This window comes from Mustela lutreola, chromosome 8 (genome assembly GCF_030435805.1).
Source record: "Mustela lutreola isolate mMusLut2 chromosome 8, mMusLut2.pri, whole genome shotgun sequence".
In the NCBI taxonomy this organism is placed as follows: Eukaryota; Metazoa; Chordata; class Mammalia; order Carnivora; family Mustelidae; genus Mustela; species Mustela lutreola.
The window spans coordinates 129,455,273-129,478,192 of NC_081297.1; the positions used below are offsets into that span (position 1 = coordinate 129,455,273).

Sequence of the window (22,920 nt, forward strand, 5' to 3'; positions counted from 1 at the left end):
CTCTCACATATTTCTTTAACATGATTTGATGCCAGAATATTGCTTCTATCTGAATAAAAGCAAACAATAGTCACAATAGTTAAAATCTTTTGTATTCCAAGATGGTTTTTCATATTGGTTCGAGTTGAACACAAGTAATTAAACATCATCCTAGTGTTACCTTTGAAAATCATTTGCCAATGAAATTAAATAGTGGAGGGGACATTGAATTCACCTCAATTTAACTTTAAGCATTGGCTTTTCCAAGTGAAGGAAAGCGCTTCCACACATTTATTGAGCAGACCTTAAGAAGGCAACATTCTTCTAAAATACTGCCACCACCAAGAACTTAAGGTTTCTGGCCTATGACTAGAATTCAGGTTGCTCTGGTGGGGCCTCTGCTATTTGGAGTAAAGGGGTTTCTTGGAACGTGGAACTGGCCTGGTGATTTTCTATTAATTGCATTTTCCTTTCCTTTGAGTAAGAAAGCCTGAAGATGAACTTCTACTGTCCGTGGGAAAAAGACAGGCAAGGCAAGCTTTACCCATGCTTCGTAAGCCCCTTGGGCGAAAGTCTCCAGGGAGGAACCGCAGGGACCAACCTCCTGGTTGGAAGGCGGTGTAACTAGCTCCTCGCTTACTGAAATTTTAATTTCTAATTCAAATCATTAGGAAGACTCAACGTTATTGGCTAAGGACAACCTTGGGGAAGAATGTGGTCTAGTGTGGATATGACAGGTTGTTAAAAAAACAAAGGGATTTAAAAAATCATTATAGCAGATGATCAGAAAAGGAAGGATAAGAAAAAGCATTCGTTGAGTGGTTGAGTGGTAGAAAGGTACTTAAATAAAATCGTTCAACAACAAAATCACTGAGTATTTCGTATTTTGACAGGTTAAAGTTTTGAAACTAATTTTTTAAAGGAACACACTTATTTCTCCACGATTTCTGGCATTTCTAGACTAGGAAACATGCTCAAGAGAAACAAATAAAAAACTGCAATTAACCCAACCGAAAGAGTTGTGATCTCCGAGTCCTTTTTTCTTATGGATCAGGTTCCTGCAGTGCCATCTCCTATTTTCTCTGCAGCCAAAGTGCTGTATTTAGTGGGAGGATTTCAGGAAGGTCTAATATGCTCCCGGCTGCTGATTGTGTTCTACGTCTACACCAGTCATTCCATCACTGCAGACAGTACATGAGAGGAAAAGACATAGACCCTCCATGGCTCACTGCGTCCATCCACCCACTTATCTCAGCCTCTTTCTGTTTCTGGACCTCTCTCACCTGGCCAGATACAAGTTCATTCAACTTTCTCGAGAGTGAGACCACTCCTCAAAGGGATGCCTGCTGGCTGGAGTGACAAGAAAAACATCTGGGCTATTCCATACCGGCTCTAGCTTATGAACCTCCCGAAGAAGAGAAAGTTAGGGAACAATCGTGCGAGATTACCCGAATGTTCACACGCAGGCAGATGGGGAATTAAGTTCCTCTTTGAAAAAACTGTACTATGTGCAGAAATTTCACAGACCATATGAGGATCTCGGATAGGTGATTCTGTTTTTGAGGCTGGCAGAGTCAACAGCAGCTAATGGTCTTTAATGAAGGATCCTCCTTCACCCAGGGAAGGGAAAGGTTCAGAAAAGACCCAGTTTGTACTAATACATAAAGACCACATGGCTCAAAGTTAAATCAAACCATGTCTCTGAAATGCTGTCATTAGAGAAATTTAACCAGATATGTGATCCACAAATACTAACAAGCAGCAGAAAATATCTGAACAACTTGGGGAAAAAGCTTTCAGATTCTTTAAAAGAACATCAGTGAAAACAGAAATAAGGATTAAAAGCTAATACTTAACAAGAGATAAAGGGAAAATTATTCATTTCTTGTATCTCGTGCATTTTCATCCTCCTTCAATAAAAGATTGTCCATAATCCTAACACTGCCATTCCCTGCACAAAGAACCCAGAGAACAATTCAATATTGAGAGAGCCGAAAGGAGTTGCAATATACCAGACCCTCTCTCTCCAGGGTATTTGCAGGCAGAATAGCCATGGTTTCCAGAACATTCTCTCCACATTTTTCTTTCATGAGTGGCAGCACAGAATGTTTACCAAAGGCTTTTCAAAACAGAATCTCACCAAACAGTTGAGAAAAATATTTAACAAGCAAAGCAAAGCAATTACAGTCGAATTTTCACCTCAAGATTCTCATCTTAGGTGTGGGAGGCAGAGAGAAGCCTCTTAACACACCGGTCTGAACCTAGGAGGAGGATGAAAAGAGCTGATTCTGCCAGTTGTTGTCAACAAATCCAAATCTTGAATTCTCAGAGAAACTCTAGAGCTAGCTGCCTCTCTGAATGCATGTTAAGAACAGCTCTGGGGTCTGGATATGGCCGACTCAAGTTTCTGAGCAGTAATCTGAGGGCAGGCTAGACACGGACATCTCTACCAAAACCCTGGAAAGGTCCAACCAGGAAAGGTTTCTTTTTTCGGTTCTTTGTGTCAGGCAGCATCATCACCTTCAACTCCTCAAGGTGACAATATAAGACGGTGCTTTTTTGTACAAGCATGTTAACTTGGAAGGAAATTAACAACATCATGAAGAGCTAATGCTTCCCTCCAACTTCTGCTCTGTCATCTAACCGATTTATTTACATTTTATAACCCAGACTTTTATTATTCATTTTCATGATGATTCGATTCTTACATGGTGTGACCCTCTCTGGCCCAAAGACTTTCTGGGTGCAACAAGATCGGACAGTTTCTCCCATAAGAATGGAGAGCAAGGGTCTGTGTGTACATTCCATTCCCAGGAAGGTCTGTGTCGGTCTGGTTCAAGCAAGTAAGGAATGAAAGCCATAGCATAAAATGGTAAAATTCCGGCTGGGTGGACAACAGGCATCCGCTCACTGTAAGCCAGTGTTCAATATTAGAATGCATTACTTGATATGGGGGAAGGCAAAAACATCACAGAGGCTTATAACACCTTACCTGGGCCATCTGCCTCTCCAGTTTTGATCGGGGAATATCATCAAAGTAGTTTTCATTTCTTCTCCTCCTCGCATCGCCCTGCATGATAATGTGAGGAACGTCTAGGGAGCCACCAGTGGTGTAAGTGCTTTGGCTAAGTGATGGAGACAACTGAGGAGGAGTGTGATTACCACTGGGATCCTGAATGGAAATACATCATGAAATAAATACCATGTTCTTGTGGCTCACCTTTGCTTTCACAATTGTGAAACACTGACAAGACAAATTGCGGGGGTGGGGAGTCATTTCTGAATCAATTGCCGAAACATGGATGACGTTCCGCCATTTTTTTAATGGCGTGATCTAGGCAATATTTCCCCCCCTAAGTATTTTAGGTCAAAAGTTTAAAGGACACTCAATCAGGCTCTGTTTTCTTGCACCCAGTGCTACGGAGGAGTTCAGGAGAGAAGGCACACATACGTTGGGCACCCCTGACGATATCGTGTGTGCTATGTTTTCATGCGGACAGAGTGTCCTCACTGTGGTAGACACATGAACAGAGAGCCCCGATGGGACCTAACGGGTCTTGATTCTCCATCAGAGGGTGGTGTGGCAATGGGGCAGGGTAGAGGACACAGCATGGAGACACAGCATGTCACACGCAGACTGCAGAGCAATGCATATAATGACAGAGGATGCGTGTCAACGGCAAAGATGACTCAAGCTGAGGGAAACCAGGCAGAAGGAAGACAAGGGGCGGCAGAAGGCTGGGCTCAAGTGTCTGCAAGTCAGAGGAGGGTTGGATTGTGCTGGGTCTCCAGGCCACTCCTCCCCCAGATGTTCTGGGCCTCCTGTGACAGATTAAGATCCTGTACTTTTTCTGGGGAAATCTCTGTCTTTAGTCTGTTTGTTGTTCTCCTAAATTTCTTCCAGGGAGCCAGAGGGAGAGGTTCAGGAGGGGAAGGAAAGAGAGCAGAATAAGTTGGTGGAGTTGCTCATCTAAAGAGGCATTTTAGGATGTTTACACTGACGGCACCTAAATCTTTCCCTCCTTTTGTGTAGCAAAATGAAGGCAAGACAATAATCTCTTTCCAGCCTTATTTCCCCTCTAACTTACTAGAGGCTTCCTTTCCTGGGAAGAAAAATAGGTCCTATTTCTCCTTTCACTGCTCCCAAAGCCCTCAACTAGTCTCCAAATGTCCCAACGTGTCCCGATTCTCCCAATACGTTCCTTCTGATTCCCTCTTCCAGCACATCTCCTGCGCTCTCTGACATGGCTGTATATCTTCTCCTCCTTTCAAAACAGAATCAGAATCCAAATCTTAGCAGCTCCTCTCCTGCCTGGCCCTCCGCTGTGCTGGTGGTAGCGAGCGGGCTGTTGGCTGAAGCTCACTGATAAGAGGCTTTCTGCGGCATTGCACACGTTAGATGGAACTCAGTTCCAATCGCTTCTCCGCCTTTTGGCTAAGATCAAGTGTGGGAACTTAGTTCCACCTAAGGGCCGGGCTCCTGTGCACTGCTCTTGATCCCTGCCTCTGCGGCCACATGCAGGAGAGGAGTCAGAAGCAAGTGCAGGACTAAATGAAGAGAACAGAGCTGGAACTCTCCAAGCAGTCATGGAGATCCTGGCTTTCTGAGGAGTTTCTGGAAAGTTCCAATAGGCCTCACAAAACCAGGGCCGGCTGCGGGCTCCTTGCCGCTGCCACCTAGCTGGCCATCAGCTGTCGTTTTCTTGTTCACTCTGCTCCTCCCTTCTGGCCTTCCTTCTCCTTCCACTTCAGTTTTCTCTCCCTTCTGTGGGTTCTCTCTCTAGTTGTTCTGCCCCATCATCCTAAAATGTAGCTGAACTCGTTTCTTAAAGTTCTCTGGAGTCTCTATTTTTCATTTTTGAAGTGGGTAAGGCTGACGAGCTTGCACTGCCTAAAAACCAGAAGACCCTAAGGTTAGCTTTAAATTGATCCTTCCTTAATTGTGGTCCTCCATTGATCTCTTTCCTGTGGGTTTGAGGACTTTGACAGAAAACTCATTTCCTCTCACTTGGTGCAGATGGGCGTGTGGGAAGGGGGGAGAGGGAGCGATTCCTTAAAGGTGGTGGTTTGTCAGATGTGCATCTAAAATCTCAAAAATAGATATTTAACTAATTGAGAAAAACAAATCTCATCTTACAAAATACAATCAAAAGTGAGATTGTTTTTTATATAAATAAGGTAAGCTACATGGAAAACAGCCTGTACGTCCCGATCCATTGCATTGGTCATTGTATTTTATTGCACAAGATCATTTTTGAGGATAAGAGTGGAGAACAAAACGGACCAGCTGGGCACTTACCCTGAGGGTGATGGACCGAGGGGGCTTCTGGGGTGGGTCGTCGTGCAGCCTGTCTCCCAGAGATGCCAAAATACGTTTCCTGTGGCCAATCAAATTGATTTTTAAAACCTGAAACGACATATATTTGGGTTAAATATTTCGTTTGAGAAAAAATATTTTATATGTCCTAAAAGACAGAAGAGTGAAGGGATTTGTGCCTTTACCTCTGCCCCCTGGGAGATGCGGTGTGAAATCAGAGTGGGCCCTCGAGTCTGGAAAGATGGGAATGGCATGGGCAGAGTCCACTGCAGTGGACTGGAGGCGGGAAAACAGAGCCGACACCGCTCCTTTCGCTCGAGCTGCCCTAGAGCCCACTTCTCCACTCGGCAACCACAGCGCTTTCCAAAGGAGAAGTCAAGTCTTTTCCCTTACCAGCAGAAAACTCTCCAATAGCTTTCTATTGCTCCTATTTCTTTTTTAAAGATTTTATTTATTTATTTAAGGGAGAGAGAATGAGCACGTGTGCACAGAGAGAGAGAGGAAGAAGCTGACTCCCGGCTGTGCGGGGAGCCCAATGCAAGGCAGATGCTTAACTGACTGAGCCACCCAGGCGCCCTTCTATTGCTCTTAAAATAAAATCCGAGTCCTGACCTGGCTCCAAGGCCCAATAGGGCTGGCTGCCCTCTGCCTACCTTAGGGTCCCTCCATTCAGGATGCTCACTTTGGTCTCCTCTGCTCCTTGAACATTCCATACTCATTCTTGCCACGGGGCCTCTATCCCCTTTATCCATTTACCTGGGACATTCCCCTTAAGCTTTTCAAATGACACCTTCTTGTCCTTCTGGAGCTCAACTGTTATCTCCTCATGCAAGCCTTTTTCCTCCTCTCATAAAGAACCATGTCCTCAACCCCTGTCCCACTCTACTCTATGATCCCCTTTTTCTCATTCTCGGAAAAGACTTTGTTTACAGGTTCAGAGAGTGTGTGTGTGTGTCCCATATCCCCTAGGTAAACCTCCTGCAAGCAGGGCCCTGATCTATCTTTATCAGTATGATTCCCCAAATGCTTAAAGCGATGCTTGAAACAATAGGGGCTCAATGAATGCTAATGTTGATGAAAGTAGCAGAGTAGCACGAGAATCAAGCTCGGTTCACCTGGGGGAAGACTCAGAGCCTCCCTCGGTCGGGATTCGGAGTCCGAGGGTGCTGCAAAGGGCACACCGTGGAAGAGATGACAAAGGGAAGCCAAGACCTGCAGACAGTCTCAGGCCCCTCCCTAATATAAATGCAGAAAGACATGGCTACTATAAATGGCTAATATAAATGCAGAAAGACAACCCAGGGTTACTCCTGGAGCTTTACAAATGCTTCCCCTTTCACCATCCCAACATCCTTCTCTAGAAGGTATTCTTCTTCCTTTCCAGAAGAGGATACTAGAGTTCAGAGTGGTTAAGTAGCCTATCTAAGGACCAGTACACAGTGGCTTTAGGATTTGAATCAGGTTTGCCGGATTCCAAAATTTATTTTATTCCAAGGTAAACTGCAAAGTGTAGGCGCATCTCCAAGTATTACTGCCTTTTTGAAACAGCGTATTATACATCCATTCATAAGAAACGCATTTATCTCTTCTCTGCCCATGTATAGTACGAGGACAGAACTGGGACTATTTGGCTTATTAGTTCCTAAAGTATTCTACCTATAGTGTAAGTAATCTAAAAACACCCCCCACCCCCCAAAAAAGAACAAAACCAAAAAACCAAAACAACTCTCTTTTGAGTTTCAAAGGGGAGAGGTAGGCATTTCTTGGGCATTCATCCCATACTTCCTTGAATTTTTATTTGCCTATTTGTCAGTGAGCCTATTGGCCTTTCTGCCTAAATTGATTCTGACTTTAAACCAGCGGTGTGCTCTATTCCTTTCCTATCTACGCTCTGACCCAAGTTTGACGATGATGGGGACCCCAACTGTTAATCAAGGTGAGTGTCCACATGCACCGTATCCCTATAATTTTGTGAACCTTCATCCTGATCTTTGCAGTTGGCCCCCCTAAAACAGCACCTGTTCCCCACAGAGCATCTGAGTCCATCTCTGTGTCTTCTCACAGCTGCTTAAGGCTGGTGGAGCAAAACACTCACAACACTCCATGTGTAAGTGGACCACAGTTTCACGTTTGAGCAGGAGACTATTTTCTGCTTTTAATGGCCCCTTTTCAATGTCCCTTTCTAAGCACTCCTGATTTCTGGCTGGCCTTTTAGCTGCAGTAGGAATAACTAGGGACAAAAATATATACCAGCTTCAGTCTAGCTGAGGGTTCAAAGCCCTTTAATCTTGGAAGGATGGTTTGTTTTAATTCTCCCTAAATTCCTTACCCTATGGTTGTCCACGCAGAAGCCCATCTGCTGTCCAGAATGCTGCCACTCGCGTAACCCTGGGTTGTCTTTCTGCATTTATATTAGCCAGCTTGGCACTTCACTACCTAGAGGAGTTTAGCAGTTTTCATCTGGAAATTTGAAATCTGGAATTTCACCATATACTCCTCAGAGGATTTATAAATATGCTAAAATAAGTGTGGTCCCAGTGCCCAGGACTTGCAGGCAACATTATTTAAATGATCCAGAGAGATGCCCTGATATTTTTGCATTGTTTCTTTTTTTTTTCCTGAAGCATCAAGATCAAAGAATTCCTCCATCTCAGAAAAACACAACATTAACCTTTTCAAATGTATTTGCAAGTCTAAAGAACACTACATTTTCTCATTCCCTTTTATTCACATTCTCAATTACTTTGCCAAAAGGCTTCTATTGAATATAAATTCCTCCCATAAAATCCCCATTGGCTTCCTCCCAGTGGCTAATTGGACCTGATGCTCACACTGCTACCGCAGGCCCCTGGGTCCTGCTAAGAAATGTTTTTTATAATAATAAAGACATTCAAAATCATTCTGACAAATAACTGACAGTGAATAACGAATTAACTGTGGTAAGACTGAGCTGGTGTAACCCCCGTGGCTGCTTTTGGTTTACTCTCCAGTGATTCCATCTGGGGCATGTGACCGGACCTTCCGATCTCAGTTTTCTCACCTACAAAGTGAGGAAGTTGTTGCCGATCCCAGCGTTGTTGGGAAGATGAAGACTGAGGTTGTGAGAATAACAGGCACAGGGTGGCCAGAGATATGAAGCAACCTGCATGGTGGGCCGCACTCTTAGGAAGCATGGAAATCCTGACCCACAACGACAGGGACTTGATGATTTCTAGAAAGTTCATCTCATCACGCAAGTCTGCTGGTGCTTTGCAGGCAGAGATGGGGCTAACCTTGGAAAAACTCCCATTGAAGTGACATGTACTGGTAGGAACGGGTCTGGTTTCTAGCTATTAGCTTAAAACGAGGACCTAATGTAAAAGAATGTATGCTATCCTCTCTTGCACACTATTTAATCCCCGACAGGAGGTAAACTGAGGCACTCTCTACCCTGGAGCTCCACTTCTGCCTCTTTCACAGAACTACCCAGAAGAGGGTATGAAAAGAAAAAAAAAAATTATTGATTTTCCTTACTACCTACAGTCCACTGTCAAGTCCTTAGAACAGGCAGAGTGACCCTCCTCTAGGGACTCAGCTTCCTCGATGTTATACTTTGCTAAGGGCAAAAGGCAATCCTAGCCCAATCCCCAGGATCCTGTAAGTCTAACACATTCCTTTGGAAACTTCCTTAATCTCTATCCCCTAAGATATGTGTTGGCAATCATCCTCCAAGCATATGGCCCACTGGGCAGACATCTGAGGGGTCTCATCATTGAGGGTTTATGAAACAATAATAAATGACCTTTGCCAACAATAGCTAGCACCCTCCGGATCCTGGAAACCTTGTTTCCAAAATACTTGGGAAGCTTACACTATCCCTAACCCACTCCGAACTTGAAAGTATCTAATGGGCCACTCCTCATGACCCCAGGGCAGCTCCTTCTGCCCAAGAGTTCTGTTCCTGTGCTCTGTACTTTAATAAAACCACCTTTTTGCACCAAAGATGTCTTATGAATTCTTTCTTGGCCTTCAGCTCTGGACCTCACCTACATTCCAAACGACATCAGGTAAACAGATAGATACAGAGAATGAACAAATTAATACAGTGATGGTTCATGTCAAAAGCATTTGAGTAACTCCTTATTTTTTTTTTTTTTTTTTTTTTAAAGATTTCATTTATTTGTCAGAGAGAGAGAGAGAGCACACAGGCAGACAGAATGGTAGGCAGAGGCAGAGGGAGAAGCAGGCTCCCTGCTGAGCAAGGAGCCCGATGTGGGACTCGATCCCAGGACGCCAGGATCATGACCTGAGCTGAAGGCAGCTGCTTAACCAACTGAGCCACCCAGGCGTCCCGAGTAACTCCTTATTTATTAGAAATGATCCCATATTACCCAAGTTAGCGATGATTACCATTTACTGAACATTTGCTATGTTCTAGTTGTGCTAGCAACTGTGCCAGGTGCATTACATATGTGCAAGTATCTCATTTAATCCTTCCAATAACATTATCATTCTTAGTCTAGAGATGCAACCTGAGACAGAAACACCGAGGTCACACTGCTAGTGGCAGGATGGCTGGGACATGCACCTGATTCTTAACCCGCTCTTTACCACTCCCCACACTTTTCTTGCCATCAACTTCTGCACCATTTGGCCTCAGCTACCCTATTGGTCACGTGTTAGGAGGCTTCTTAAAATGGTGTTTTTATTTTGAGCTATCACGTTGAAAGCATTTACATTGGGTTTTGATCATCTGAAACCATTAAAATAATATAGCTTTCGTTCTGGACTAGGCTTGTAGAAGTGTTAAAGCTCCAGGCCAAAAGAGCTCAGATGCAGATATAGGCAAAGGACCGGGAAGTCCAAGATTCGATCCAAGTTGGCTAATATTAGTGCTAGGGAGGGCGGCATCTGACCACAAATCTCCCAAGTTGACAATTAAGAGATCCGACTGGCGAGACCATAACAGAGAGACGATTCCGAAGAAAGACAGTCATTACGGGAAAAGTCAAGTCCTAAGGCAACCGACCGGGTTTGCCTCGTGTGAGAACAACTTAATATCCGATCATCGTTGTAAGCAGACGGGGTAGTAATGGAATCCTGTCACCCCAGGCACCATAACTGATGACCAGTCAGTTTGCCAAGCTTTGGTTTTCAAAAAGCTAGAGGAATGATTACCGTGGTAGAGATTTCTGTACGGTTTTCATCACTGTTTGGGTGTTAAGTGAACTGCTTATCAAAGGAAAACAATGGGGACAATGAGGAAAAGAACTGGTAATATAGCAGGAATTTAGTTATTCTAGATATTGAACCAATTTAGTTCAATTCAAAAATCAATATTGAGTTTCTGCCATGGATTATTTGGCAATACACAGAGGAAACTCCGAGAAACCGGACATGAATAACTACACAGTCAAACTATTAGCTAAGAAAAAACTATTATACACACGAGCATAAGGATGTGGTTCCAGCTGCTGAATTCTGATAAGGAATAAAAGTAACTGCATGTTTTCTTAATGGTTTTTATCACAACTATTATGAGAAATGTGGGCCAAAGGCAAGGAATGTTGTGGAACCGACACGGGCCTGCCTCATATCGGCATCCATTCATCAGAGTAGTAGCTGCCTCTAGGAATTTTCTCCAGGATCATCACTTACGCAGGACATCTTCAGAAACCCTGCCACAAATCCTGCCAATAGAATAGCTGTGTGGAGTGACAGCACTGCAATGTTATGTCTTTCACGTTTCTGGGTCTAGCTGCAGGAATTCTGCTAGACAATAGCCTGCCTTTACCCTCACGTCTCAATCTATGTCATAGCGCCTGTGAAAGTCAGCGTACTGACACTTCCCTTTTTTCTTTTCAATACAATATAAACTGAATGTGAATTTAACGTGATATAAACGGAACATGTTTTTTCTTTCTCTGCATTTAAAAATTAAACAATGTTTTGATTATAATAAAAATACTGCTTTCCCACTGTAGAGACAGAAAATACAGAAAAAGGAATAAGGGAACAAGTTCTCCGTAGGCTATGAACATATAGATATACTTCCTTTTCATGTTGTCCCCATGATTATATGTTATAGGAGCCATAACATAAGTGCAGTTTTCCCTTCATTTTTTTCACGCAATATTAAAGCCAAAAAACTTTCCTACATATCCAGCTCTCAGGAGACATTTTGAATAACCCCATATTACCAAGTTACTGCTTTAGAGAAGCATGGCGTAATTCATCAACCATTCCCCTTTACTGTTGGAAATTTAAACTATGATTTTTTTTAAAGATTTTATTTATTTATTTGACAGAAATCGCAAGAGTAGGCAGAGAGGCAAGCATAGAGACAGGGGGTGCAGGCTCCCTGTTGAGCAGAGAACCCTGGCATCATGACCCAAGCTGAAGGCAGAGGCTTTAAGCCACGGAGCCACCCAGGCGCCCCTAGACTATGATTCTTTTCCAGATAGCAAACATTCCACGTACTAAAAAAAAAAAAAAAAAAAAAAAACCCAACTCATTACCCTACCACCATTTCCATCCTCATGGCCGTGTTTGCACAATAAAAAAACACTGGAGAAAACTGCAACAATGTGCATGGTCACGAAGAAAAAAAGCCATGCAGCGACAGTCTGTTTCCATGTTCTGCACGAAATCTCAATCCATTTATTGCGGGCTGGGCCAAGTCCTCCAGGGAAAATCACAAGTCCACGTTACGTTCCTCCGTGTCACATTTTGCATGGGTTACAGTTTGGGGCTCAGACTTCGCTGACAGACGTGAACCAACACCTGCACCGGAATGCTCCGGGGATTACGCAAGCAGCGCCGCGGCGCAGGCCGGCGACTCGCCATAGCAGCGCCATGGGACTGCCTCCCTTTTAGTTCTAGCTTTCTTATTTAGAGGGGGATTTTTATTGAAATGGTATTTAGGGCAAAACAGCTTTATCCCGCCTTTGGAACCGTCCTTCCCTTTTAACGGGCTAGGTAATTTCCCCTTTGCTTTTCTAGGTGTTTGTTTGCCCACTAAGCCAGACGAGGGCGCGCACCAGGCTTCAGCGCGGCGGCTGCTAACCACGCGGCGAGTGTTCCGAGGAATTCGGACGCTCTTCAATGCCCAGAATGGAAGTTGAGTTGGAAGTTTACCTGCTTTGTTCTCATCTGCAGAACTAAAATTGCCATGAAATGTGAAATTCCTCCCCCTCCCCCTGCTCCCCAGTAAAAATTTCTAAACACTTGCCACCTGAAAGCATCCAGGCAAAAGTGTCTTGTGTGTCATCCAATTTCAACTCCCACAATGCCAGAAATCCTCGTTTGAACTTGCATTTGATTTTTGACTGTGACATTTTCTCTCCGATTTCTCGGGCTGTAATAATCCACCTCTAGTATAATATGGTGGATAGGAGGAGCTCTGAAGCAGAACATCATGACATTTTGTTCTCCCCCTGGTTCTTCTTCGGGCTAGGTGATCTTTAACTTCTTTGAGTTGGTATCAAAGTTGAGTGATAGCAAAGGGATAATAATCATCTCATGCACACACATTTCACATTTATTGGATGTCTTTCCTATATAACTACCACGTTACACAATTTGTAAGCCACAAGGAAGAAAAATCATTCAGTTCTCTAGGGCTCTCAATCCAGTAGATGGAAAAAATATTTTTAAAATGGTCTGTATATCTTCTGTATATTATCTAGATGTGTGTGTATCTATGTATCCATTCACCCCTCCATGTCTCCCTCCATCCATCCACTTACATATCTGTCATCCAACCATCTATCTAAATAGACGTGTTTACACAGCATACCAAGACTAAAAGGGATTTCTGTGCATTGAATGGGAATGATTATGAAGTTCCAGAAATCATAAACCATTGACCCAAGGCATGATTTCTTTTTTAAGTATAACAGAAACTTGAAGCTTTTTACCCTAGCCTTGAATAAACCTATCAGCAAAATTTTTACTATTACTGTTGTTATTTGTGTCATTATAAATATCTCTCAGTAGATTTTAGATCAAGAACCAAGCCTTTCACTTCCCCATTCCTCTCTCTTGTTAATCTAAAATATTTTTAACTCCAGCCACATCTCCTCCAGGCTCCCAACTGTGGCTTAAATATACAATACTTCCACATATCCTATGAATACGGATATGAATGTCATGCTCTCCTTTTTAGAACCTTGCAAGGATGAAGTCAAGATTCACCTGAAGCTTTCCTCTCTCCCCTTGGATTACTGCAACCTCTCTCTGAATTGCTGACACTGGGATATCCCGGCTTGAGCTGTGTTACCCACTTAACGTCAGAGAGGGTGTCAGTGCATCCCAGAGTCTCAGAGCACTTAGCACACAAGTACCACTTGGAGGGGTGTCCCTAAAATCTCAAATCGGATCCCCTCTGCTGTGGACAATGAATAGGGGAGCCACCTCTGAAAGACAAAGAGGAAAAGAACATCTACATCCTATTGCTCTTTGCTTCTACGATATAGTTTTCTATTCTTTCTGAGCGTTAGCACCTAATTCCTTTACAGTCTTGCCACTAGTGATGGAAACCTGACTTACCTCCTATCATCTGGAACTCCTTCTCTTTATCTCTAACACTTCATTAAAAAAAAAAAGAAAAAATCCCTCTGACTAGATTTTCCAGATTTTCTTGTCCTTCTGCTAATACTTTCCATAGCAACTGCTACTAAATCATCAGCACATAGCAGTTTGTATAAGAGATGTCATCAAAATACAACTGTGCCAGCCCGAGGGGAGGAAAAGAGGTTCCAAGTTATATAGCCCCAGAGAGAGCAAAGGACAGAGAGAGTGAAGGGGGGGGGGAACGTAGGTTTTCGGAATACAGTCTGTCTCAATAAACAGGAAATACTAATTATGAGGAAATGAGACAATCTTTGCATGCAAAGAGAGACCTTAATGGTATAATTGCCTCTGAGCATTTAAGGGTTCTGGAGGTAGAAAGCCTTCTTTTGTAATCAATGAGAATCTTAGGTTTATTTGTAAAGCTCTCAGAATTACCTCTTGATGAAGGTACTAATTTTCTGATTATATTTTCCTATAAACATCACTCCAGAAGATTAAAAAAACAAACAACCCAACCAACCAATCAGTTCCTAACTAATTTCCCTGTAAGTTACTTTTAAGTACAGCTTGCTGCAAATTAGGTTTTCATAGGAGAAATTTGGTTTGCATTGCTCAATAACCCAATCGTTGGGATTACTGAAGGAAAAAATTGTTGCGAAAGAAAATGGGAAATATGCGCTATATCCCACATCTGAAGTTATTCTTGGAGATGTGATCATGAGCTAAAAGCATTTGAAAACTGCAAATCACTTTGCAGTATTATTAATACATAAAAATGCTCTGCATCTTAAGAAGTAGAGAGGCTACAGTCTGGCTTATGTTTTGTTAACTATGCGGGGAATTTTTGGCTACTGAGGATATTTTTCAACTGATTTTCGTTCCGTTTTTGAGATCATAAAGCTTATCATCTATTATATTGTATGATGCACGTTCTCAGTATTGTAAATGATATTATGTTAAAAAAACCTCATTATTAAGAGATGCCAACATACTACACATTAAACTCAATATGCAAAATACATGACTACCCATATTTGTATAGAGAAGCTTTGACAAATTCCATCTGAAGGAACAAGTGAGGGTTATTCAGTTTTTGGATCATAAATGGTCTCTTTTGCTCCTTTTGCTGCCTCCTTCGTGCTGCTGTGTAGCTACTTTAATGACATAACACCCTCCCTCAGTGGGTAGAATAGTGAAAGATGCAGTGAATTCAAGCCAGTCAATTCTGTTGCTTGTCAGTAGTTCTGATAAAAGAACGTGGTGTGGGAGGAGGTAAAAAGCTACCTCAAACTAGCTAAAATGAAGGTTTAAAAGTGCATCCATGGATTTTACTTAGCCTAGCCAGCTACTACTGCACTTTAGAATCAGGTGTTCATCCATGTGTGGGCGGAAAAAAGAATGTTAGGGGTTTAAAAAAGTATTTCTAGGGAAAACAGATGTTGTGGGTCCCAAGGACAAGCTCAAGATGAGAAAGCAAGATGATACTGAGAGACAGATTTTTAATGATCCCTTTACTTCCATATCTCCTGGAGAATCATGTAACAGTAAAACTGGGAATCATACCCACTAGAATGGGAATCTATACCCACTAGAATGGTTAAAAAACAAACAAACAAACAAAAACTGACAACATCAAGTGATGGTGAAGATGTGGAGAAACTGGACCCTCATCTTCCTAGTGGAGATGTAAAGTGGCACATCTACTTTTTGGAGAACTGCCAGTATCTCACATTATATCCCTGTTTCTTACCATAGAACCCAGCAAGTCCATGCCTAGGTAGCACACAGGGACTTATAAATGAATTTTTAAACAGCATTATTCATCATAATTAACAACTGGAAACAGTCCAAATGTCCCACCCACTGGCAAATGGTAAGTAAAATCTACATATTCACACAATGGAATACTACTCGGTAATAAAAAGGAAAAGACAAAAGATAATGCCACAGTATGGGTGAATCTCAAAGACAGTATACTGCGTACAAGAGGCCATACATGTAGCATGACTCCATTTATATAACATTTCTAGAGAAAGCAGATCAGCGGTGGCCTAGGATAGGAACAGGAGTGGGGATGACTGCAACAACCATGAAGGAACCTTCTATGGTGATGAAGATATTCTAAAACTGGATTGCATTATTGGTTGGACAATTTGTACAAATTTACTAAAACTACTCAACTGTATACTTAAAATAGGTGACTTTTATGATCTAAAATTATATTGCAATAAAGCTGTTAAAAAAATGAAAAACATGGTTCTCTTGGGTGGCTTAGTTGGTTAAGCGTCTGCGTTTGGCTCGGGTCATGATCCCAGGGTCCTGGGTTCAAGCCCTGTGTGGGGCTCCCTGCTCAGCAGGGAGCCTGATTCTTCCTCTTCCTCTCCCTCTGCTGCTCTATCTTGCTTGTGCTCTCACTCTTGGTCTCAAATAAATAAATAAAAATTTTAAATCTTTAAAAAAATGAAAAACTCTGGGAGAAAGACTCAGTATTCAGTAAGCATTAGTATAAATCAGGCCATTCCTGAAGGCTGTAATTCAGATTGCGTCAGACAGAAACCACTGTCCCACTGGAGGGTACTAGGAACCAGCTAAAACGGTGGGCAACCAATAAACTGCAGGATGTCTAGGATATTTCAAAGGAAATGTGACCAAGAGGGCAGCTTTGCTCTGGGGGCTTATGCTGTTTACTTCTAGGCTACTGGTCGAGTAGGACACTCTTTGTTACAGGTGTATAGCACACTAGTACTTAGAACTTACCTTTTAAGTGTCTTAAACTTTTAAGTGTCTTTTATGACTTGTCTTTTAAGTGTCTTAATTCTCCTAGTCATGACATTTTGGGGTAAGAATGCTTATGCTTTCTAAATGGTTCCCGCAATACTTTGGGCATGTCTGAAGAGAAGGTAGTGATCACTAGGAGCCCCCATAGATTCTGTAGGGCTAACAGGTGGTGATAATGAGATTCCCTTAGACACTTGGGAACAGGGCTGCATTCGAAGCACTAAATTAATCACACCCATAGTGTGAATGGAGACAGAATGACTTTTCTGGCCCGGCAAGAGCCAATGGAATAGACTGGCAATCTATCACTTAATCTCTGATCCTGACACCTGGCTAAACAAAAAAGGTGTATATCAGAGTAGGGTGGGCGTGGAAGCAAGATCCCAATGTGGAGGGCAGATCCCAATTGTAAAACAATGGATAAACACTCCCAGAAAGCCCAGCCTTAGCAGCACTGTTGGTTGGGAGATGGGGCTGGAACCTGGAGAAGGAAGCTCCATAAGAGGTATTGTCAGTCACTGGGTAGAGGCTGTTCCATCAGGCCTCACATTTGAGCCCTCTGAGGTAGCCCCCAGAGCTCCCTTTCCTTCCATTGCATGAGCACCGGGAAGCACAATCCCATCATCAGGTTTCCCAGTGCCCAGATACCAGGAAAGGAAGGGCTGGAGGTGGGGGGTGGGGAGTCCTTGACCATAATGAGAGAATTCTTCTCCATGCAGGTTAACAGATCAGACATCTTGTCTATACGCTGTTCTCTCATCAATTACATCACTACCAGGGAGGCACCAGGATCTGCTCAAGAGGGCGCAGGGATGAAGAGCGGAGCTCCGCGTCAGGGTGACATGGGTGTGAGTCTTGATTCCGGCACCTGCTATCTATGACTTTGGGTCAACTCCTGAACCTCTTCAGCTTCACCAAACTCGTCAAAATAATGTTAAAAATAGTATTTACCTCTTCATATAACATGGAAAGCCTGTAGCACAGAGCCTGGCATAAAATGAATCTCAATAAATGATAACTTTGGTGTTTGATTAAGTCTGGTTTCTGAACCACAAGGGCCGAGCCTTTTCTGGCAACTTGCTTCATTCCTCCGTGCAATGCCACAGCTAGAAGTGTTCAGCAACTAGTCAGGTGTCTTTCCTCTGCAAACGGCCCCTGTGCCATCAGCCACTCTTCTTTCCGAACTTCAGTGGTCTCATTAAAAGCAAGGTTTTGTCACACTGTATTCTCTTCCCCTTTTTGACAGGGTTATTAGTATGAGGTTGACAGACCAGGAGAATGCCACAGATCTAGAGTCTTTGGTTTCAACAAAGCACTGGATGAAGTCTTTCATTATCTCTAACTAAGATGGTGGGCTCTATGAGAGAAAAATTAACTGGATTCACAGCTGGTTGTACATCTACACCCAAGAGACATGATGAATGACTCTGTCTCAATCTGTAGGGGGGACCACTGATTGAATGCCACAGGGCTCTGCCCCTGGATTCCGCTCTATTCGGTATTTTTATTAACGGCATCAAAGCAGACGTAAGAGGAACATTTATTAGATTTCTCAATACCATAACACTGTGAAGGGTATTTAATATGGTAATAGGCCAATGCAAAAGTCCAAATTCCTTCCATAGGCTGAAAGGTCATGCTGACACCAAAAAGATGCAATTCGACAGGGACAAATGTAATATTCTTCACTATGGTTCCAAAAAGAAATCAACTGTGTACGTTCAAGATGGGTGATCAAAGAGATCACTTTTTCACAGTGCAAAGAAATACCTGAGCTCTCAGCTGAACACAAGAAGAGGTTTGGCAGAAGGCACAAGACTGAGGGTTGGAGAACACACAGAGAATGCAGATCGGCCTGTTGATCTTATCATTTCGGTCTTGCAAGGTTGGTAACTATCTTCCTTTTAGGAATGAATAAGCCGAGGGTAAAGAGTTTTAGGAACTTGCCCAAGTGGGTGACAAAGCCAGGATCTTAGTCCAGTTCTGACTTCCAAAATTCATGCCCCTTATATTCACTGTCAGAGTTGTCATGAGACCCAAGGGAGGCCATTTTAATAGAAGTAAAAGCATGGCACTTGGCCCACATATGCTCCAAAGCTGTTGATCTTGGGGCACCCGGGTGGCTCAGTCGTTTGAGAGTCTGCCTTCTGCTCAGGTCATGATTCTGAAGTCCCAGGATCAAGCCCCGCATCGGTCTCCCTGCTCAGAAGAGAGTCTGCTTCTCTTTCTGCCCCTCAACCCTCTTGTGTTCTCACTCTCTTTCTCTCTCTCTCTTATAATTAAATAAGATCTTAAAAAAAAAAAAAGGTTGTAATCTTTTCCCAGATACTCATTTAACTGTAAGCTTGAGGGCTTCTTGAAATGACTGGCATTTTGTTATAGTATGAGCCCTGCAGTTTATCTAAATCTTTTCAAGTTTATTCATTAATATAACTACCACAGGAATGATTCTGTCAATTTTTCTTCTATTCCTTTTACTCTTACCATTGTTCCCAAACCCTTAATGCCAGAAGCAGCAGCCCTGGCCAAAAAAAGGTAGTGGGAAATTTGAGGATAATCTGAAAGCTCCACCAGCCAGTGATGAATCCCAGATAATGAAAACATTGTTTTTTAATTAAGGTAATTTTCAAGGGCTGCATTAGTGGTTCAACGTTGCATATTTACATGATAAAACTTCAATTACCTTTATATAATGAGGTGCTGTGTTAAGTAACCTTAGTATAATTATATGCACATAGAATATACAAAATTTTCACTTAATTTTTAAAATTGTGTACTTTATGGTTAAATGACACCGTTTCACCCATTGTTGTTGGAATACTTATTGGAATTTTTATATATGTATACATATTTATATATATAAATTTATATTCTTAAATATATACACACATATATTATGTTCTATATTCACTATATAATACTTGGAATTCCAAATATTATATAATATACAATACATACTCTTCTTCAGTATATTATATATGTGTGTTTGTATAGATATAATCCAATATATATAGTATATAAAATATTTAGGAATAGTTCTAAATATTGAATATAATTTATATTAGGCATAATATATATCTATGTAAAATCTATATATGTCTAATACATATACATAAACACATTTTTTCCCCTCCCTTACCTAAGTGCAGTTCGCTGACTGTCCTTCAGTTTTTCCTGGATATCTGGAATACTATATGGTGTCTGAGTCATGCTCTGTGAAGATCATTTGTCACTGGGCCACAGTGTTGCCACAGAAAGTGGCTGAGGAGAAATTGCACACTGGCCTCAGCAACATCCCAGAAGGTTTTGCTTTTTTTAATAAATACTTAGGAGCCATTGTTTGTCATTGTCACTACACAGGGAAAGCAAGAGTTGACATCAGCTACTGAAAGTTCCAGTTACGGGTGCCAGGGTGGCTCAGTTGTTAAGCGTCTGCTTTTGGCTCAGGTTATGATCCCAGGGTCCTGGCTCAGGTTATGATCCCACTGTCCTGGTATCAAGCCCTACATCAGGCTCCCTGGGTCCCGGGATTGAGTTCCCATCAGGCTCCCTGCTCAGCGAGCCTGCTTCTTCTTCTCCCTCTTCCTGCTGCTCCCCCTGCTGTGCTCTCTCTGTCAAATAAATAAAATCTTTAGAAAACTAAAATAAAAATTCCAATTAATGGAGGGTTTACAATAAAAAAAATAATCCTTTGTGGGGTGGTGAACATCTTTCAATTTTCTCTCTGCCCAAGGCAGCCACGATTGACAAAGCTAGAAAGTAAAGAGTCATTAAAGCAATGGAGTTAATTAGCTGCTGACGACGGTGCTAGTCCTGTCCGCCTCTACTGCGGGGAGGGATGGCCACTGTGAGTGCCCAGGTGGACTGCGCCATGGATAAACTAAGAAGCTCTGCTGTAAACTGTCTTATAAAGACATGTAAAGAAGTGATATTTCCAGGGGGTGGAGGATTCTTTGGGGATCAGAGCACTTAATCTGTGATAAAGTGGGACACTTCTTTCAGGTTTTTAAGGCATAGGAGCTGCACCTTCTTTTTGAATGTCTGTCACCTCCTCTCTACCTGGTAAGCCCCTACACATCTTTCAGTATTTCAAGACCAAGTTCAAATATTCCTTTTGTGAAAGATGAAACTTCCACCAACACCCTTGTCTTCCATCCCTGTCACCTACCATCCCGAGCTATAGCCAGGTGTTTACATGTTTCCTTGAGACCAAAATCTTTCTTCTTGAAGGCAGAAATAAGCCTTATGCTCTTTGTATTCCTAGCATGTAGTATATTAGAAGGCGGCTCAAAAACAACCAAACCAGACCCAGACAGAGAAATCTCAAAACAAATAATAGGCACAGACCTTTGAATGACAGTATCAAATTAGTTACGCTCCAACAAAAAAAATCTACTTAGGATACTGTACAAAAAAAATGAAGCACAGTGTCTTTATTTTGTGTAAGGCTTGTAAGCTTGTTGATCAAATTTATGAGCTTGAAACAAAAAAAGCAAAAAGAAGAACAACGCTTTCTAAAAAATAGATATTGAACTATCAAATAGAAAAGTAATATCCCTACTTGCCAATATAATTCATTACAATTTACAAGCCTCCAGTGAAAATCAAGTAATAAACAGTGATTTAGTATTTGGTAGAAAATAGAGTTTAATATATAATTGTCACCGAACTCATTACTACATATAATGTCATTCAGACAGTGAGGAATTACTCATTTTTCCCTTCAAGATAATTGCAACATTAAGCTGGACGCAAAAACTATTTATGATGAAGAATTGGAAATTTATTCTTACACTGCCCTAGAATGATGAGATTATAGAGCATGTCATTAATTAATTAATATGTTATTCACATAGTAGACACTTGATATCCCTAAAATGCATAATTAATGATGAAAATGCCACAATGTTATTATCATACCTATTGATTACATCATTTCTCCCCCCACGCATGCTTTTTAAATCTTCCTATTGAAATCTTTAGTTCGGTTTTCACAGTATTCAAGTAATTTGGGATTTTTGGTAAAGAATTTAAATGCCAAAGTTCACTTCCTATATAGGAAAAATTATTGTTAGCCACAGAAGTATTCTAATCTCAACTTTTAGAGGAATTTACCAACATTATTTCAGGCAAAATGCCTCGACTGTTGAAATCTCTTATTTTAATTCTTTGAGATGAAAGTGGTTTCCTTTCCCCTGTATTTTGTGTTTTTATTTAGGTTCAATCTCTTCTTGCACCAAGATTCATAGAGAATGATATTTATATCTCATGAACATGGACAGAACATGAAGGCTCCCTGAGGGAAAACTCTGAGCAGAGGTAAAAATCACTGCAGAATCTTTAGCTCCTTAACTGCACTGTCTCTTAGGAAAATGTCACGTATGAGAAATGCTAATTAAGGAGGCTGGGAGAAAAAGAGATGCTACCTTTCCAAACACAACATTTAAAAAACAAGTATTATTAACATGGTGGTTTTATGAAGCACTTGAATCTTACATAAGTAAGGCTTATTTTTTGTTTCCTAAAAAAAGACTACATTTGGGCAAACCAAAAACTGAGTAATTTAAATCGTGAATTTGAGAGGGGAAAAAAATTTGCATCTAGCTAGCAATTTAATAAAATGCAACTTTTCAAACACTTTTTTTTTTTCTATTTTGTAATCATTTACATGGCTATTTGCAAAAGCTCTAGTCATGTAGAAGCTGAAAAAGACAGGCTTAATTTTAAAATAGTAACACGGCACTCATTTATGAGGATTTTTGTAGGGAGAAAAGGTTTTATAAACTATTCTTCTCCACATAAAAGGGCTTAAATTCAAGAGTATTTAAAGTCAGAATTTGAATTTATTCCTTGGAATGGCCTCATGGCTAATATCTTGTCTATATGCAAGGTCAAAAAGATGTATATCTCTGGTTAATTTGGATTGACTGCCAAGCAATTTATCAGGAAGCTGGGGAATCTGAATTATCATGAAGACAACAGAACGAATGAGCTTTGCCTGATTAGTTCAGTTTACATGATTAAATCTTCATGCTTACAGAAAATTTACTGGACTCCCAAATGAGCCAGACAGACACCCCATGACATACTTACTATTTGGAACCCTATCTTAATTAAATGAAAAAAAAATCAATTTCCAAAGGGTCAGCATTAAGCATTGTTTGTTGCTTAGGTCTTTGCTGAATTACATCTCAGCAAGCTTCTTGTTGCCCTACTTCCTGATCTACTGTCATATTCCCCACAGTTGGAGACTTTTAGGAAGATGGGTAAGTGGGTATTAAACATCAGAAATT

The 22,920-nt window shown here is 41.6% G+C and overlaps 1 protein-coding gene across 19 annotated transcripts in view; it reads right to left on the reverse strand.

Moving 5' to 3' along the window:
• ANKS1B (ankyrin repeat and sterile alpha motif domain containing 1B) overlaps positions 1-22,920 on the reverse strand; it is a 1,139,726-nt gene that overhangs the window by 77,497 nt on the left and 1,039,309 nt on the right. For 12 of the 19 annotated variants that reach the window (XM_059186610.1, XM_059186607.1, XM_059186623.1 and 9 more), the window contains 2 exons: positions 5,279-5,386; positions 2,972-3,151 (listed from right to left, as the gene is read on the reverse strand). In XM_059186610.1, the coding sequence (XP_059042593.1) occupies positions 2,972-3,151; positions 5,279-5,386 (288 nt within the window). The remainder of the gene's footprint in view (positions 1-2,971; positions 3,152-5,278; positions 5,387-22,920) is intronic. The other 7 variants (XM_059186617.1, XM_059186616.1, XM_059186624.1 and 4 more) reach the window with 2 other exon arrangements.